The sequence below is a fragment of the Papio anubis genome, chromosome 17 (genome assembly GCF_008728515.1).
Source record: "Papio anubis isolate 15944 chromosome 17, Panubis1.0, whole genome shotgun sequence".
Taxonomy (NCBI): domain Eukaryota; kingdom Metazoa; phylum Chordata; class Mammalia; order Primates; family Cercopithecidae; genus Papio; species Papio anubis.
Window position 1 is genome coordinate 61,111,525 of NC_044992.1, and position 19,146 is coordinate 61,130,670.

The 19,146-nt window shown below is 33.7% G+C and overlaps 1 protein-coding gene across 4 annotated transcripts in view; it reads right to left on the reverse strand.

Annotated features, from left to right (window-relative positions):
* Positions 1 to 235: 235 nt before the first annotated feature.
* Positions 236 to 19,146, reverse strand: part of ABCA5 (ATP binding cassette subfamily A member 5) — an 85,397-nt gene continuing 66,486 nt past the window's right edge. For 2 of the 4 annotated variants that reach the window (XM_031657735.1, XM_031657736.1), the window contains exons 24-39: positions 18,173 to 18,343; positions 15,029 to 15,142; positions 14,505 to 14,639; positions 13,718 to 13,792; positions 13,084 to 13,175; positions 9,570 to 9,696; positions 9,145 to 9,262; positions 8,955 to 9,046; positions 7,425 to 7,600; positions 6,915 to 6,990; positions 6,692 to 6,786; positions 4,857 to 4,976; positions 3,597 to 3,746; positions 3,031 to 3,110; positions 1,347 to 1,402; positions 236 to 755 (exon numbers count right to left, since the gene is read on the reverse strand). In XM_031657735.1, the coding sequence (XP_031513595.1) occupies positions 648 to 755; positions 1,347 to 1,402; positions 3,031 to 3,110; positions 3,597 to 3,746; positions 4,857 to 4,976; positions 6,692 to 6,786; positions 6,915 to 6,990; positions 7,425 to 7,600; positions 8,955 to 9,046; positions 9,145 to 9,262; positions 9,570 to 9,696; positions 13,084 to 13,175; positions 13,718 to 13,792; positions 14,505 to 14,639; positions 15,029 to 15,142; positions 18,173 to 18,343 (1,785 nt within the window). In that variant the 3' untranslated portion in view covers positions 236 to 647. Of the gene's footprint in view, positions 756 to 1,346; positions 1,403 to 3,030; positions 3,111 to 3,596; positions 3,747 to 4,856; positions 4,977 to 6,691; positions 6,787 to 6,914; positions 6,991 to 7,424; positions 7,601 to 8,954; positions 9,047 to 9,140; positions 9,263 to 9,569; positions 9,697 to 13,083; positions 13,176 to 13,717; positions 13,793 to 14,504; positions 14,640 to 15,028; positions 15,143 to 18,172; positions 18,344 to 19,146 lie in introns of those variants that run through there. The other 2 variants (XR_004179489.1, XR_004179488.1) reach the window with 2 other exon arrangements.

Sequence of the window (19,146 nt, forward strand, 5' to 3'; positions counted from 1 at the left end):
AAGAAATGTAGTTTCACATACCTAATTACCTATGTCTAAAATCATCTTAATAGAACAAGGTCTCATTTCATTTACTATGATCAATGACTGCCCCCTAGTGGATATCACTTTCCTCAAACCTCTATATCGAGATTTCCTAGTGCTTACTCTAGCTTTTACGGATGACAACCTCCATTCAGAGCGGGTATTTTAGAAATTAAAAAGGAGAAGCAAGAAACTTTCACATTGCTTTACGTATCTTTTCTATGCATTATTTACGAATTAGTTTTTTATTTAGATTGGAACATTACATACTTATTTAAGAAGATGGCATAAACTTAAAATAACTTCAAAACAAAACTATTCTATTACTATTCCTTTAAATCATAAATTCAGAAGCACTGTTTTTGAAAAGTGAAAAAGATGACATAAAAACTATATAGTTCAATATGCTTCAATACAAACATGCAGTTTCACTTAATTATACATAAGTTTTATTTAAAGAAAAGCAAAACACACAACCACAGCATTTCAGTGAACGAGCTTAGAAAAATTTCAAGTGCGTTCATGGTTCTCCAGTTACCATTCCAAGAAAAAACTTTTTAAACCAAAGTTAAAATTAAGTGAAGAAGAAATAAGTCCCAGTAAGCAGACTGAACAACACACATTCAAAATACTACTCTGTCTTCTTGTGTTCGTTCCCACCAAAGTGTACTGTTTAAAGTTCCACAACTATTATCTTCCTCCTCTTGTTCTTTAGTGAGCTCTACAAAAACCTAGGTGAAAAGAAATAAATGAATACAGTATTCTATATCTCAAGTATCTCAAAGAACTTTTAGCTAAATCAGAAACGGTACATGGCTATATCTAGTTATTTTAACAAGTATCAAGAGATTTATTAACATTATTCAAACACAGTAAGTTATTTCCAAAAGTTACATGAAAAGATGAATACTACTTTAGATTAATAGATTTGTTTTTTAAAAAATAATTCATAACTACTTAAACAGTGTAATTTCAATTACACTAATGTGAAATACCACCATCATGACACTTTCTTTACAAAACGAAAAAACAGATATTCCAAATAAGCAAATGGAAGTTAGCTTGATTTATCAAAACATCACACTGTACCCGATGAACAGTGTGATTTGCCAATTTAAAATAATATCAATTTAGAAAATAAAATTCAAAAAATTAGTAAGTGAAGAATCTATGGTTGATTAAAATTATACCAAGTTTAAGATTATCCTGTAACAATTTGTCGCTGGTTTACAATATCTCTCCCTCTCCAGTATAAACCAGAACAATCAATATCAGATACTTTCTTCTATAAAATAATTTTTAAAAATTTAACTTTATAGTACCTGCTCCAATGTTGCTTGAGAAAAGCTATATTCTTCAATGGCAAAAGCATGTTTAGCTATTAAAATACAAAAATAGTATTTTACTTATCAGTATTTGAAAAAATGGCCATACATACCAAAGTAGCTAACAATCTATTTTAAAATAACTCTGTCATCAACTCACTTAAAGTTGAAGCTGCCAAAACAAGTTATTTTTCCCTCTTACTTCCTTTCTCTTCCCCACACCTATAATTCCTCTATAGCCCTAATTACTATATGTTTAATGTTACTTGTCTTATTTCACTTTTTCTAAGTTCTCCTCCATTATCTTTTTCCTGGTGATTCTTTTCATGTCTTCTTTGATCCCTGCTCTCTTATCTTCCATTCTCCAACTCCACTGTAGCCTATCCTGGCTTCTTGAACTAGATTCTGGATATTGGTCCTATCTCCATAAACCGTTTTTTGTTTGTTTGGTTTTGTTTTTAAGACAAGGTCTTGCTCTGTTGCCCAGGCTGGCATACAGTGGTCTGGGCAACAGAGCAAGTATACAGTCATGGCTCACTGCAGCCTCGACCTCCCAGGCTCAAACAATCCTCCCACCTCAGCCTCCTGAGTAGCTGGGCTGCAGGCACAAGCCACTATACCTGGGTAATTTTAAAAATTATTTTGTAAAAACAGGCTCTCACTATGTTGTTCAGGCTGGTCTCAAACCATGGGCTTAGGGGATCCTCCCACCTCAGCCTCCCAAAGTGCTGAGATTATAGGTGTGAACCATCACGCCCGGCCCATAAATTTTTCTGTATTTATTTCAGATTCCTTTGCAATATAAGTTAATATCAAATTTCTGTTATTCTATTCATTCCTTTAATTCTCCGTAAGTAGTTCAGGTGTTCTCTTTGGTCATAAAGAAATCGCCAGGAAAGCAGAACTTTACCTGACTATGTGAATACATATATTACAGATACAAAAATAATTAGTGTTCTTTGCAAAAGAACACCCATTAATCCATAGCTGTGACAAGAATATATACAGTATCAGGAAATCGTTCTATATTCAGCAATCACATAAAGAATAATCATAAAAATCCTGTAGTTATTTTGAAAATTATTAATAATAAACCTTACACATAAATATAGGTTGTTTGACAGTTTACAAATGCCATAAAATAATCTGCATATGAATATCTGATTCTTCCAGGAGGTGATCTCCTTCAACTGTCACCAGCATATATATATTTATCCTACATACCACTAATTTTTAAAATGCCAAGATTCTATAAGCTTCCTTAAAATTTTGGGGACTGCCCACCCCTCCTACACTCGGAATTCTCTTTGCCACTGGAGTATTGATAGTGTGGCTACTTCTATGGGCCAGTATGAAGTAAAGATTCAAGAAACTCAGAGCTCTTGATGCTGGACTAACTGCAAAGACTCGATAATTAAGCTGACCCTTCTCATAGATGTAACGTGATAAACTGTGTCAATGCTCTCTAAAGATTGTAAAAGGTTTACATTACAACAGAGTTTATCCGCAAAATCTCTATGACATTAGTGTTTACCTGTGTCTTGGATTAAATGAATAAAAGGTTATCTTCTTATCTGCCATAGTTTCTAAAATAAACTGAGTCCCCAGTTTTAAACTTTTAAAATAAAATTCTTTCATAATTTGAAAGCTACAACATAAATGTTTTTCAAATACTACTTACCTTCTTCCAGCTTAAAAAAAGATTGTGAAAGGGACTGAACATCTTCCTTAGGAATTTTATAAGCCAAAATAGAAGAAAAACTGAAAACAAAGATAAAATATGGAAAAACATTAAAAATTACTACTATTGTGTTCTAAAGCTAAAGTTCAACATGTTTAAAATTCAAAATTAAATTTAATAATTTATTTTGATATTTATTTGGATGAAAATTGTTTAAAATAACATATTTTCAAGCAAAACAACTCTCATTGCTACTAAAAATGTTAAAAAAATTTAAATACTACTGAATATTGAAAAGTCTAATACTAAGGCAGATATAAAACACCAGCCATCAGACTTCATTAGTCCAGTATTGGTGATAATACAGATACATATATATATATAAAAATGATCTATCTACAGACATATATTTCATATATATGAAATATATATATATATATTCACACACACAGATATACATATATGGTCTATGAATAAAAAGATGATTTTTCACTTAATCCTTAATATAAAAACTTTTTATAATCTTTGCTCTATAAAGAAATATAACCACATTTTTAAAATTTTACCTTTCCTGACGGCTTGCATTTGGGAAAATATATTGAATTTCTCTTTGAAGGCGGTCTACTTCTAGGTTTTCTATCCAGTCCTTCAATTTAATTTCCAAAAAGTAGCCTTTTCCAAATTTACTCTTTAGATGTTGTACTGTTCCAATACATCTGAAGTAATTTTTTAAAAGAAAGCTCAGATATAAAATGACAGCTTCAAACAATAATTTCTCACACATATGACTACATTTTTAAAAAATATACCTTTACATTTAGAGAAAAATTACAAAGAAAATACAGCATTCCCATACACTCTTCATCCAGTTTCAGTTTCCCTAATCTTATCATCTTATATTTCCATGGTAAATTCGTCACAACTGAGACACCAACATTGGTATATTCCTTGTCGCTGAACTCCATACTTTATTTAGATTTCACCAATTTTCTACTAGTGTCCTTTGTTTATTCCAGATCTATCCGTATACCATAGTGTTCTTAGCTATCGTGTCACCTTAGTCTCTAACTGTGGGTGACAGTTTCTTATTCTTTCTTTCTTTTTCATGATTTTGACAGTTTTGAGAAGTACTGGTGTGGTAGAAGGTCCCTCAGTTTGGGTTAGTCTGATATTTTTCTCATGACTAGACTTGGGTTATGGGTTTTGGAGAGAATACCACACAGCTGTAGTACTTTTTCCATCATATCATATCAGTGAATACATGATATCTGCACAACATTGTTTAGTTAAGGTAGTATTTGCCAGCTTTCTCAACTGTGAAGTTACTATTTTCCTTCTTCTGTAGTTTATTTTTTACAAGAAACTGGCTAAGTCCCATCCAAACCTGGGGGATAGGAGATTAAGCCCCCTCCCTTGAAGTGGTTATTATCTACATATATTATTTGGAGTTGTTCCGTAAGGAAGATACACCTCTCACATTTATTTCTTTACTCAATTATTTATTTATGTAAGTAGAAACTCACATATTTATTCCACATTTGTGTTATATAATTAATCCAATATATAACAACTTTTTAAAATAACAAGTACTATGCCTAAAAATAATATTCCAAGTTATTGAAATATTAAGTAAATTCAAATTCAAAGTAGATAGCCACATTTTAAACAAACTCAACATACTTCCAAGTCAACCTATAAAAAGCTAACTCAAAAACTAAAATATTTAACATTTAAATTACTAACTATTGCCATGTTTTTGAAATGATGACATTCAAAATCCAGCCCCCACCCTCTTCCCCTAAATGGCATGCTATTTAGACATCGACCTTAACTGCCCAGACACCATGATAGCTACTCGATCACAGACAGCCTCTGCCTCCTCCATATAATGAGTGGTCAGAATAGCAGCCCGCTTTTTGTTTTTAAATGCAGTTCGAATCGCTCGCCTATAAAACATAAATGAAATAAAAAGAGAGGAACACATCTGCTTGTTAAAAAACATGGGTTTTTTAAAATCCAACTGGTTGGTTAATTAAGTTAATTAAAACTTACCAAACATCAATTGCTATGGATATTACATTCTGCCCAACTGTGACTTTTATATGCTTTTTTTTCTTTTTGAGATGGAGTCTCGCTCTGTCCCCCAGGCTGGAGTGCAGTGGCACGATCTCGGCTCACTGCAAGCTCCACTTCCCGGATTCATACCATTCTCCTGCCTCAGCCTCCCAAGTAGCTGGCATTACAGGTGCTTGCCACCATGCCTGGCTAATTTTTATATTTTTAGTAGAGATGGGGTTTCACCATGTTGGCCAGGATGGTCTCTATCTCCTGACCTTGTGATCTGCCTGCCTTGGCCTCCCAAAGTGCTGGGATTACAGGCGTGAGCCATCGCGCCCAGCCATGACTTTTATATTCTAATTTATTTTCCCTTCATTTTGAAAGCCTATCAAATGGAAAAAAACTCTATGATTCCAAATGTTAATATGGGCTAAAAGTATGACAATAAATAAATTTTAAAATTGATGCCTTTTCTTGGTATAACCAAAACAGGCTTTGAATCATAAGAAAACTTTAACATGCATCCAAACCAAACCTTACAATTTATAGACATGGAAGTCAAGGCTTAAAGAGTTGTTCAAGACCAGGCGCTGTGGCTCATACCTGTAATCCCAGCACTTTGGGAGGCTGAAGGGGCGGATCACCTGAGGTCAGGAGTTCAGGAACAGCCTGGCCAACATGGTGAAACCCTGTCTTTACTAAAAATACAAAAAGTTAGCTGGGTGTGGTGGCTCTTGCCTGTAGTCCCAGCTACTTGGAAGGCTGAGGCAGGAGAATTGCTTGAGCCGGGGAAGCAGAGGTTGCAGTGAGCCAAGATGGCACCACTGCACTCCAGCTTGGGCAACAGAACAACACTCTGTCTCAAAAAAAGTAAAAAGAAAAAAGAGTTGTTCAACTAATTAGTAGTTTACATGCACTGCATAATGACATTTCAGTCAATGATGAAACACATTTCCAACTGCGATCCCATAAGATTATAATACTGTATTTTTACTGTATCTTTTCCATGTTTAGATATGTCTAGATACACAAATACTTACCATTGTGTTACAACTGCCTACAATATTCAGTGCAGTGACATGCTCTACAGATTTATAGCCTAGGAGTAATAGGCTGTACCATATAGTCTAGGTGTGTAGTAGGTTATAACCACCCAGAGATTTATATAAGTACACTCTATTATGTTTGCACAATGACAAAAATGCCTTTCTCAGAGTGTATCTCTGTCATTAGGCAATGTACGACTGTACCAGAAAGAGTCCCAACATAAATTGAAGACACCATTATTATGGGAAAGATCATTTGTATGCTAAATGACCAGAAAAAAACTTAAAAACTATTCAGAACACTAGAACTCTTTATTTTAATAATGATTCATATGCTTATTTCTGTTTCGGAATATGTAAAATATTATGAACACTTCATGAAAAATACGGCAAAGTTTCAAAAGCTTAAGGAAACCTCTAAATCTAATTTTTAATTACTATTGTATCCTTTGAATAGGATTTAAAATCAAGATGTACATACAACATAAAACTAATATAATAAAAGAAACTGTTCTTTTCTGAAGTATGATGTACTGTGTCACAAGCACCATACTCACCACATATGTTGTTTGGCTTTGGGATCCATACCTGTAGATGGTTCATCTAGCAAAGTAATCTGAGGATTCCCTAGCATACTTAGAGCAAAACACAACTACATGGAAAGAAAAAGACGGGTGGGGAATTAACAAAGGTTCACTATAAGGAATCTATCAAGACAGTATCAGGTACTAAACTATCAATAAAAAAATACAGACATTATTTGGTGTTTAATGAAAGTACCTTTCGTTTGATTCCTGCAGGTAGTTTCTTTACAGTTTTCTGAAGATGTTCTTTTAAATCAAGTGCATTTGTTATTCTGCAAAATGAACATTACAAAATGAGAGCACCATGACATATATAAACACAAATATCAACTGGGTGTGATCCCTGATGTTGTTTTCTCTAGAATACTCAGTTGAAGCTTATTATAAGTAGGTAAGGGCAAAAGTCTCCAATTTATGTAATTTTAAATAAATTAATATCTTGATAAAATGGTTCACTTTCAATTAAAGTAAGTTTCATGACATCTACAGGTACATTCATCCTGTAACTAGAAATAGAAAAATGACCTTTTTATAACTATCATAATTTATAGCTATCAATATATTTTCATATATCATAAAGAATATATGAAAAATAAACATTTTCTATAAAAATCATTGTCCACAGAAATGCTTGTTATGAAATTTTAAAAATATGAAACGTAAACCTTTCTAAGTAACGAAAGGAATCTAAAGACAATTATTTTACCGACTTATGACTTCTTTCATGTCATTTGCACTCATTCCTTTTACAGCTCCATAAATTTCAAAATGTTCCTGCAATGTAGTATCTGGCCACAAAGGGTTTATCTGAGGACAGTAACCCATACACTTCAGAGAATCATCATCTTCATTTGTCTCTGAAGAATAATCTCCTAAAAATACCTATAGAAACACAAACCAATTTTTACTATTTTGCTTAATTTACATTGTGAAGGGAGTGGCAAGTACATTAATTAAAACCCCTTCCTACAGCCAGAGTAATATCAAGTCAGATTTGTACTCCTTTATCATCATCATCATTATTATTATTATTATTATTATTGTTGTTGCTAAGTAACTGAGACTACAAACAAGTGCCACCATGCCAGGCTATTTTGTTTTCTTTTTTGAATTTAGCAGAGACAATGTCTCACTGTGTTGCCCAGGCTAGTCTTGAATTCCTGAGCTCAAGCAATCCTCCTGCCTCAGCCTCCCAAAGTGCTGGGATTAAGTGAACCACAGAACCCAGTCAGATTTTTTACTCCTTTTTGATGTTTGATGATGGGAGGACATATATAGGTAAGTCAGAGTTCAGAGACATGGTCAGAAAGAGTAATACAGAGTTGGATGAAAAAGCAAGATGTAATTCTTTTTTTTTTTGAGATGGAGTCTCGCTCAGTCGCCCAGGTTGGAGTGCAGTGGCGCGATCTCGGCTCACTGCAAGCTCCGCCTCCCAGGTTCACATCATTCTCCTGCCTCAGCCTCCCGAGTAGCTGGGACTACAGGCGCCCACCGCCACGCCCGGCTAATTTTTTTGCATTTTTAGTAGAGACGGGGTTTCACCATGTTAGCCAGGATGGTCTCGATCTCCTGACCTTGTGACCTGCCCACCTCGGCCTCCCAAAGTGCTGGGATTACAGGCGTGAGCCACCGCGCCTGGCCTCAGCAAGATGTAATTCTAATGATCAGGGAGCTTCACTGGAAGGTGACAGTTGAGCCAAAGAGATAAGTGAATTTAGTATATATATTTCTAGGGTATAAGGTATAGCCAAACAAAGGAAACATCTTGGGCAATATGCCGGGCATTTTCCAGGAAAGCAATGAGTTAGTGTGGCTGACACAAAGTAAGCAAGGGGAGAGAAGCAGGAAATGGGATCAAGGTAGTTTTTTGAAGTATCCACAAAGTGGTGAGTGACATGCTTATAATAAAAGACTAGCTGATGGCAGGTCAAAACAAGCTCCCACATCTCCTGCAGCTAATAAAATTGTCTTCCATTAAGTTGGCAAATAACTCATGCATATAACCACTGCAAAAGCAGAAATACTGTATATATGTGTGTGTCTACATGTGTCTGAAAATTTCACCATGCACATTATTTTTACAGATAACCCAAAAGATCATAATTTGATCAAGCTGTATAAAAAATGCTAAAAATATACATAAAAATTAAATATCAAATCCTAATTTGTCATTAAAAGTTTGTTAATTAAAAAGATAAATCACATTCAACATATCCTATACTCTTATATATCATACCTGGCCTGAAGTTGGTTCAGTATCACCAACCAGAATATTAATAATTGTGCTTTTGCCAGCACCATTTGGACCCAGCAGTCCTAAGATCTCTCCTAAAGGAATTGAAAGAAAAACAACTCATAATCCAATCATACTAAAAGTGGAAATTACTCTTCCAGAAAAGTTATGTAATAAAAAATTAAATACCAGCCTTTTTTCACACAGAAAGAGATGTATTTAGTTGCCACTTTCTTTACTTTTCTTGAAAGAAGAAAATTTTTCTTGTCATCATATTCTTTATGCAAATTGCTGACCATAATGGATGGTTTCTAATAAGAAAAATTGTATTTAAAAAGAAAGTTATAAAACCTATCATGAAATGACAGGCAGCACATACCTCATGTCCATATTACAAAAATTATATTGGCTAATAAGGGGATACTGTACAAATAAATATCCATTTGTGACTGAAATCCTGACTTATTCAAAAGTAAGTAAACAAAGTATTTTTTTTCCAAGAAAGATTTTTTTCAGATTGCTTCATATGCAAAGAAAAATATTTTTCAGATTAATTTCTACATACTGGGAATTGATCATTTCATATTTACTATGACTTAGCCATAAAGAATAAATTACCTCCTCACAACACTGGCAACTCATCAGCTCTTTGACCTTTAGTCTTTCAGCTTTGACATCTTCATCTTCATCCTCATTGTTTGGTGGTTCTGGAAGCTTCCTATTTTTGGACTTCGTTGAAAGGTTTCTACATATATATAATAAATATATAAAGACAGTAGGTTTTCAAATAATTAAAATGGTAAGAAATTCAGATACTAGGTAGAGAAAAGACTGAAAAAATACACTAACATAAGATCTAGGATTATCTCTGAAAGGTGGAATTACAAGTGATATTTTTATTTTTCCAATTTTTTTTTTTTTTTTTTTTTTTGAGACACGGTCTCACTCTGTTGCCCAGGCTGGAGTGAAGTGGTGAGATCTCAGCTCACTATAACCTCTGTCTCCTGGGTTCAGGCGATTCTCCTGCCTCGGCCTCCAGAGTAGCTGGGATTACAGGCACGCGCCACCACGCCCGGCTCATTTTTGTATTTTCAGTAGAGACAGGGTTTCACCATGTTGCCCAGGCTGGTCTCAAACTCCTGGCCTCAGGTGATCCACCTGCCTCGGCCTCCCAAAGTGCTGGGATTACAGGTTCAAGCCACCATGCCCAGCCACAAGCATTATTTTTCAATGACTGATAAGCATTTGGATGATATTACCTAAACTCATTCATTTATTCAACAATATTATTTATGACTAGTAGGTGTCAGGTATTATTACACAGAAAGAAAGATGAAAAAACATGAACCTTGCCCTCAAAAAATTTACAACCCGAGTATAAATGAAATTGCCCAGAAAGGGTAGATGTAGAGGGTTGATGTCAGAACCCACAGTAACACCATCTTTAGGGATAGACAGTGTATGAAGTGCTTGCAAAGGCAATGTTGAAGTATAGAGGCAAACAGGAGAAGACATAATGGAAAACAAAGAACAAGAAAAATGTGGCTCCTGCCTGTAATCCAGGCACTTTAAGAGGCCAAGGCATGCAGATCACTTGAGGTCAGGAGTTTGAGACCAGCCTAGCCACCATGGAGAAACCCTGTCTGTACTAAAAAAGAAAATACAAAAAGTAACCGGGTTTGGTGGCACATGCCTGTAATCCCAGCTACTTGGAAGGCTGAGGCAGGAGAATCGTTTGAACCTGGGAGGTGAAGGCTGCAGTGAGCTGAGATCACGACACTGCACTCCAGCCTGGATGACAGAGTGAGATTCCATCTCAAAAAAAAAAGAAAAGAAAAATGTGTAAGGAGAACAATGTCAATCATATTAAAGGCTGCAGATTAGTTAAATAAGTTGAGCCTACTAGAAAATTAAAAGACAAAATCTTTAGTTATCTTATTGAAAATAGTATCAATGGAAAGGTAAGGGAAAATTCAGATTGCAGGGAGTTATAGGAGTAGATGGAAGGCGAGTAACTGGAGATAGAAGGATTTGGGCTATGAAAGGAAAGAGAGATATAGAATAGGAATTAGAGATGGATTCATGTTCAAATGAGATCCATGGGTTCTTTCATATATGGAAGAAAGGTGACCCTCCCCAACCCCACAAAAAATATACCACTGAGATCCAGAAAGGAAAGAGAAAAAGAGAAAAGGAAAATTGAGCAATATTCCAAGTATATAGAATAAATGAAGACCTGGATAACAGGATGGGCTGCTACTTCCTCTAGGATGGGGAAAAGGCAAAAATGATGAAAGATGTGAGTAAATTTGTAGAAATTTATAACTTATAATTAAGTGCTTCTATTTTCTGAGATAAATGACAAGATTATTTACTGAGATGCAGGAAGGTGATTTGAGGAATATGAGGAATAAAGAGAAAGCTTTGGATAACTACTGAAAAGAAAGAGATAAGAAGGTGCTAACTAGGAAAATGTGATATATTTCCAAACAGTATTAAAATATAACTACCATTCAACCCAGCAATCTTACTACTGAGTATATACCCAAAGGAAAAAAAAATCATTACATAAAAAAGACACCTGCACTCATATGTTCATCATGGTACTATTCACAATAGCAAAGTCATAGAACCAACCTAAGAGTCCATCAACAGTTGACTGGACAAAAAGCATATGGTATATATACACCATGTAATACTATACAGCCATAAAAAGAATGAAATTATGTTCTTTACAGCAACATGGATGGAACTGGAGACCATTATCCTAAGTGAGGTAATTTGGAAACAGACAATCAAATACCACATGTTTTCACTTATAAGTAATCACTTATAAAGAAACAATCAAATACAACATGTTCTCACTTATCAGTGGATACACATGAACATAAACACGGAAACATTATGACTATGGACTTCAAAAGGGGGCAGGGATGAGGGTTGAAAAACTACCTATTAGGTACAATGTTCACTACTTGGGTAATGTTACACTAGAAGCCCAATTCCCATCAGTATGCAATATACCCAGCTAACAAACATGCACATTGACCCCCAGATCTAAAATCATTTTTTAAAAAAACCAGCTGAATTTATATGGAATAAATATGTAGTATTATTAAATGGAACTTTTATGTTATTTTTTCCAGCATATAATTCAATTCACCAATAATTATAATTTTTAGTGGACAGGTCAAAAAGACAAAAGTTGAGGATGCTGAAATGATAATAAGGTGATGAATCATATAAGCAAGGCTGGACAGAAGAAAAAGTAAAAACAAATTAGCTAATATATTTGGACGAATATGTAAAAAAGACAAACAATAACAAGCATTGGCAAGGATGTGGAAAAAACAGAACCCTAAAATATTCCTAGCGGTAGTGTAAAATGGTATTACCACTTTAGAAACAGTCTGGCAATTCCTCAAATGACACAGCAATCCCATTTCTAGGTATCCACCCAAGAGAAATGAAAATATATGTCCATACAAAAAGTTGCATACAAATGTTTATAGCAACATAGTTCATAATAGCTGAAAAGTAAAAGCAACTCACTGATATAAATAAAGTGCAGTATTGACATATATAAAGTGCAGTGTACAATGTACATACAATGTAATATTACTCAGAAAAAATAAAGAGGTAATGAAGTACTGCTACACGCGACTACATGATGAACCTTCCAAACATTATACTAAGTGTAAAACCATATGCTAGATACTAATTATAGAGCCCAAATCCCAGCAATTTTTAAAAGATGTTATCTGGCAAATCTGATGATTTTCCAACATTAAAATAACATGCCAACCAACTATGGTAAAAAGCAAATAGATATAAAAGTTAAATGTAAGGATTTAAGAGTATCGTTGGTCTTTAGACTGAAGTTTTCCAAAGCATATTTCCATTGTCCAGTTATATAAACTGTTCAGAATAGGCAAATCTGACAGAAACAGAAAGTAGATTAGTGGTTACCTAAGTCTGGGGGCTATGGAAGTAGGGATAAGAAAGTGACTATAAATGGGTACAAAGTTTCTTTTTGGAGTGCTGGAAATGTTCCAAAATTATGTTATGGTGATGATTACACAGTTCTGTAAATATACTAAAAACATTTAAAACTTTTAAAAAATCAACTGACCTGAAAAAGGGATCTTTTCTTATTGATCTGCCTCCATATTTTTTCTCATAGTATTGTAAGAGGAAAATCCACAGTACACACTGCAAGTAAGGCTAAAAGAAAAACATGTAGCAACTCATGACTAAAAGATTTGTTGTTGTTGTTTTTTTCCTTTGCCAACGGAACTAAGACTATATCCATCAAGTTCCTTGCCATTACCAAAAGAAGAAATCACAACCTTTTTCATACTTGACATGATAAAGATAATTAAAAATAAATTTTAATACAAACCAAAGCAGAATTATATTTTAGCAAATTCTTCACTTATTTTCTACCTCTGTATCATTCATTTATTGTCAGCTTCATAAAATATAATCAAACACAAAAACTTTGTTTTTGCTTCTAAGACAGACATAACTGTAATTAAATAGAATTAATAACATGTAAAAGGCTAAGTATATTAAAGTGAACACATTCAGTAAATGAAAGGTACTCCCCATTGAAATACAGATTAGCTAGCGTTAAGTAACACGCTTAACTTTTTATGCACCTTCTTTTTCATGCAACAGGATAAAAAACTAAACATAGTTAAAACCATAAGACCAAACTATTCTTAAGGTAACGTGCTAACTCACGAAAACACTTTATTTCTTACCGATATAACAGCTACTGAAAGCCTATCCCATGGATTATAGGTGTCCACATTTTTTCGTACATGCTTCCAAGAAACCTAAGACAAAAAGTTTTAAAAATATATAAGCTGCAATATGTAGAAATATTTGGATTAAAATGAAAAAATGTATTTTATTTAGCAAACGTGTACTTTCTATAAATAAGTTAGCTATTCATATTAGTAAGTTATATTTTTTACTTAAAATCTTCCCTGTCCCAAAATATTTCTGAGGATCAATATAAATTAAACACTTTGAACTGAGACCTACAACGGGAAGCAGGGGTAGTAGGATTAGTAAGTAGAATTAATTAGCAATTCAAAATCAAGAATTCATAACAATATTTTTTCTAATCACATGGAAATTTTTTTCAATTATTCAGCCTTAATAAAATGAATCTGGTTTTTGTCTCTATTTTTTCTTGTAGAAAATATCTTACACTTTATTCTTTCTTATCCCTTTATAGTAAAATACATTATTTAATCACCAATAAACTCCTAAAAACAAATACTGACTGAAATCATGTCACACTTCTAATTATATACATCATTTTGAGCATCAGAGAACCTGTAATGAACATAGCCCTTTTCCTTTGAGAATTTACAGTTTGACAAGAGCTTACAATAATTTATGCTGCATTAATAATATCTAAATCAAGCAGTAGCCATTAGCCTGATGCATTTTACTATTTTCTGTACAAGAACTAACATCCCCAATTTAGACTGTATTTATTTATGTTTTTTAACATATTAAAATATTTAGCAGAATTACCGTTATGAAAGAAATCAGGCAACCTAGAAGTGGATAGATTGGAATGATGATACAAAAGGCATAATGAAGAATACTTGCAATTGTGTATCCCATAAAGAAAGTTATTTCAGTGATTGCAACACAAGCCAACGCTGTCTAAAGAAAAAAATAAATAAACAAGTGACAAAGTGCTTACAAACTTCATATAACCTGACTTACAAATTGGTCTCTAAGCATTAAACTATTTTTTCAATCCTCTAATAAAACATGGAACTAGAGACGATATTTAGCCAGCAAGCAACAAGAATATCACTTGTTTGTAGCTAGTGTCCTTGAGACACTAGTTGCTAAATGTCTTCCATATTGTTCCTAGGTGGAAAGGATGATTCAGAAGACAAATGTACACACAAAAAGAAGCTGCCAATTATCTACCTAAATTCTGCACTTACAAAAGACATGTAACATTTTTAGTATAATCAGGAAAGAATTCGTGACTTTTAATTAAACTGCTATGGAAAGTTGAAATAATGTAAAATGTGACTTACCACAGAATAGACAAATGACCAAAATTCTTTGGTATTTAAAATTTTCTTAAAGGTGAAAGAAGCTATATAAGTGAACAGAATAAGTGATGGAACATAACCAATAAGGCAAAAAACCTGTAAATCAGAAATATGTTTCTATAAAAATATGAATAGCTTGCAATACACATGACATGAAATACTAGTCATATTAAAATATTAAGAAATAATTATTAATACAATCCTAAATAAATCATTTAAACTGAACACTATTTGTAGTTTTTTTATACCAAGTAAAATACTATCTCTCATTATTACAAAAAGCAAGTATAGCTAGCTACAACTTACTCTCTCTCAAATATTAGCTACTATTTTAATACACAGCACTTTATTTTTTATTTAAGAAAAACATTATTTTATATGGCAGAAACTAACACATAAGGTCATTATGATCTCTGACAAAATCGGTAAGTTTAGTTTCAGCCTCACCTGAAACTAACTTTGATGATGAGGTTTAGTCATCAACCTCACCTAACTCTGTTTTCCCTTTTTCCTAATAAAGTATTCAATGAAAGGGCCTACTGTCAGTCATTTACATGTGAATCAGTCTCTTCTTTGATATTTTAAGCTATATTTTATTTTATTTTAAATAATTTCCAGTTTTACTTTACATTCAGGAGATACATGTGCAGGTTTGTTACACAGGTATACTGCATGATGCTGAGGTTTGGGGTATGATTGGTTCTGTCACCTAAGTACTGGACATAGTACACAACAGTTAGTTTTTCAACCCTTGCTCCCCTTCCTCCTGCTCCCATCTAACAGTGCCCAGTGTCTATTGCTGCCATTTTTATGTCCATGTTTACCCAATTGAGCTCCCACTTATAAGTGGGAACATGCAATAGTTGGTTTTCTGTTCCTTTGTTAATTCACTTAGAATAATGGCCTCCAACTGCATCTGTGCTGCCACAACAGACATAATTTCATTCTTTTTTATGGCTGTACAGTATTCCGTGGTGTACATGTACCACACTTTCTTTATTCAATCACTGGTTGATGGGCTCCTAGGTTGATTCCATGTCTTTGCTATTGTGAAAAGTGCTGCAATGAACATACCAGCTCATGAGTCTTTTTGGTAGAATGATTTATTTTCTTTTGGATATATACCCAGTGATAGGGTTTCTGAGTTGTAAGGTAGTTTTGTTTTAAGTTTTTTGAGAACTTTCCAAACTGCTTTCCATGGTTGCTGAAGTTTACATTCCCACCAAAAGTATATAAGCATTTCATTTTCTCTGCAGCCTTGCCAGCATCTGTTGGTTTTTGACTTTTTAATCATAGCCATTCTAACTGATGTGAGATGGTATCTCACTGTGGTTTTGATTTGCATTTCTCTGATGATTAGTGATGTAGAGCATTTTTTCATACATTTGTTGTCCACTTGCATGTCCTCTTTTGAGAAGTGTCTGTTCGTATCTTTTGCCCACTTTTTAATGGAGTTCGTTTTGACTGTTGAATTGTTTAAGTGCCTTATAGATTATGGATACTAGGCCTTTGTTGGATGCATAGTTTGTATTTTCTCCCATTCTGTATGTTGTCCATTTACTCTGGTTATAGTTTCTTTTGCTGTGCAGAAGCTTTTTAGTTTAATTAGGTGCCACTTGTCAATTTTTATTTCTGTTGCAATTGCTTTTGAAGACTTATTTAGTCATAAATTCTTTCCCAATGTCTAGAATGGTATTTCCTAGGTTTTCTTGTAGAATTCTTAAAGTTTGATGTCTTACCCTTAAATCTTTAATCCATCTTGAGTTACTTTTTATATATGGTAAAAGGTGGAGGCCCAACTTCATTCTTCGGCATATGGCTAGCCAGCTATCCCAGGACTATTTATTGAACACAGAGTCCTTTCCAATTGCTTATTTTTGTCAACTTTGTTGAAGATCAGATGGCTATAGATGTGTGGCTTTATTTCTGGGTCCTCTATTCTGTTTCATTGGTCTACATGTCTGTTTTTGTACCAGTATCATGCTGTTTTGGTCACTGGAGCCTTATAGTATAGTTTGAAGTCAGGAAATGAAATGCCTCTGGCTTTGTTCTTTTTAGGTAGGATTCTTTTTTTTTTTCTTTTTCTTTTTTCTTTTTTTTTTTTTTTTTTGAAATGAAGTCTCTCTCTGTTGCCCAGGCTGGAGTGCAGTGGCACGATCTCAGCTCACTGCAACCTCCACTTCCTGAGTTCAAGTGATTCTCCTGCCTCAGTCTCCTGAGTAGCTGGGACTACAGGCACATGCCACCACGCCCAGCTAATTTATTGTATTTTTAGTACAGATGGGGTTTCGCCATGTCAGCCAGGATGGTCTTGATTTCTTGACCTTGTGATCCACCCGCCTCGGCCTCCCAAAGTGCTGGGATTACAGGTGTGAGCCACTGTGCTCAGCTTACGTAGGATTCCTTTAGCCATTTGGGTTCTTTTGGGGTTCCGTATGAATTTTAGAATAGCTATTTTAAATTCTGTGATGAATAATGTTGGTAGATTGATAGGAACAGTGTCGAATCTATAGATTGCTTTGGGCAGTATGGCCAGTTTAACATATTGAGTCTTCTAATCCATGAGCATGAAATGTTTTTCCATTTGTTTGTATCATCTCTGAATTCCTTCAGCAATGTTTTATAGTTCTCCCTGTAGAGATCTTTCATCTCCTTTGTTAGATGTATTCCTAGGTATTTTAATTTTTTTGTGGCTATTATAAACGGGATTGTGTTCTTCATCTGGCTCACAGCTTGCCCATTATTGAGATATAGAAATATTAAGCTATGCTTTAAACTATGGAATAAAAGAGCTTATCCTTTGTGAAATTATTTTCAGGCATAAGTAAAACCAAGAAAGGCATTTTAAGGAAGGAATATATTAAAGCGTTCCTGATTACACCCAAGTAGGTGGTCTACATGAAAGATCACTTTAGTTTCAAGAAATTATTTTAAAATGGTGGTAAATTATTGTTTTAAAAGTCACTTATTATCATATAAAGTGATTATATGTATTAAACACAATAGATACTTGCTCAATTTTCTTTAAAAAATAACCAAATTATTCAATAAGTCAATTGTTATGTTTATAAATAGTTTTTAAATAACATTGTATCTATAAATAGCATGAGTACAACACTAACTTACCACAGCAAGGAACTTTACAGTATAAAAATACATTCCATAATGAAATGCCAATAAGCTTCCTAGCATCAAAATAAGAATGATAAAAAATAAGGGGATATCAACAACAGCTTGTCCAATCCAATATGCAGATGGCAAAAGACCTGAAAGTTTAAGTTGAGTATAAGCTTTGATCTAAAAAAAAAGAAAAAAATTAAAACTTTAGACACTTCAGAAACACACAAATAAATTAGTAAATTATCGCAGATCTCTTAATACTACATCAGCGAAACCAAAAAGGTCACATTCCAGGCTATAGGTAATAAAAGTCCCCCTCACACTAAATAAAAATTCCATTTAGCCTTTAATTTGGCTCACTATTTCTAAGTAGTAATAATTTCAACAAAATTTTTAAGAATCAGAATACAGTAGTGCTAAGAAACTGAGATTAAAATAAAACAAAAAGTGTCACGGCAGTTGGGGTTAACAGCCATACAAACAATAAATAGCCAAAACATTACAGCTTTTGAAATACTGTGGAAACAGATGGGAAGATAATGTTTACACAGAAAAAGAATTCTCATTTTTAAAAATGAACCTTTCATAAATAAAAACACTAATAAATTGCCAAGTATCCTTTGGATTTACATAAGGCTTTCAGCTTAAGTGAAAGCTTCTGAAATGTTCAAAGACTTTTATGTACACTGGCATAGTATACAAATTCAAGGTGTTACTTACGTCACAGGTTTGTTAATCATAAACTTAAACGATCATAGTTTTCCTATCTCATGTTCTCATTTAATTTGAAATTTCTAAAATATTTCACAAATCCAAATACCTAACAACTTTATTTAGTTGATTTTTGTCATCTAATAACTAAAGGTATTATATGAAAGAGCTGTCCACAGAGTGAGATAAAGGAAGCATGAAATATAAAGATTAGTTAAGAAGAGGAGAAATGAACAAAATTGGCAAGTTTTCTGTTTAATGAATTATGA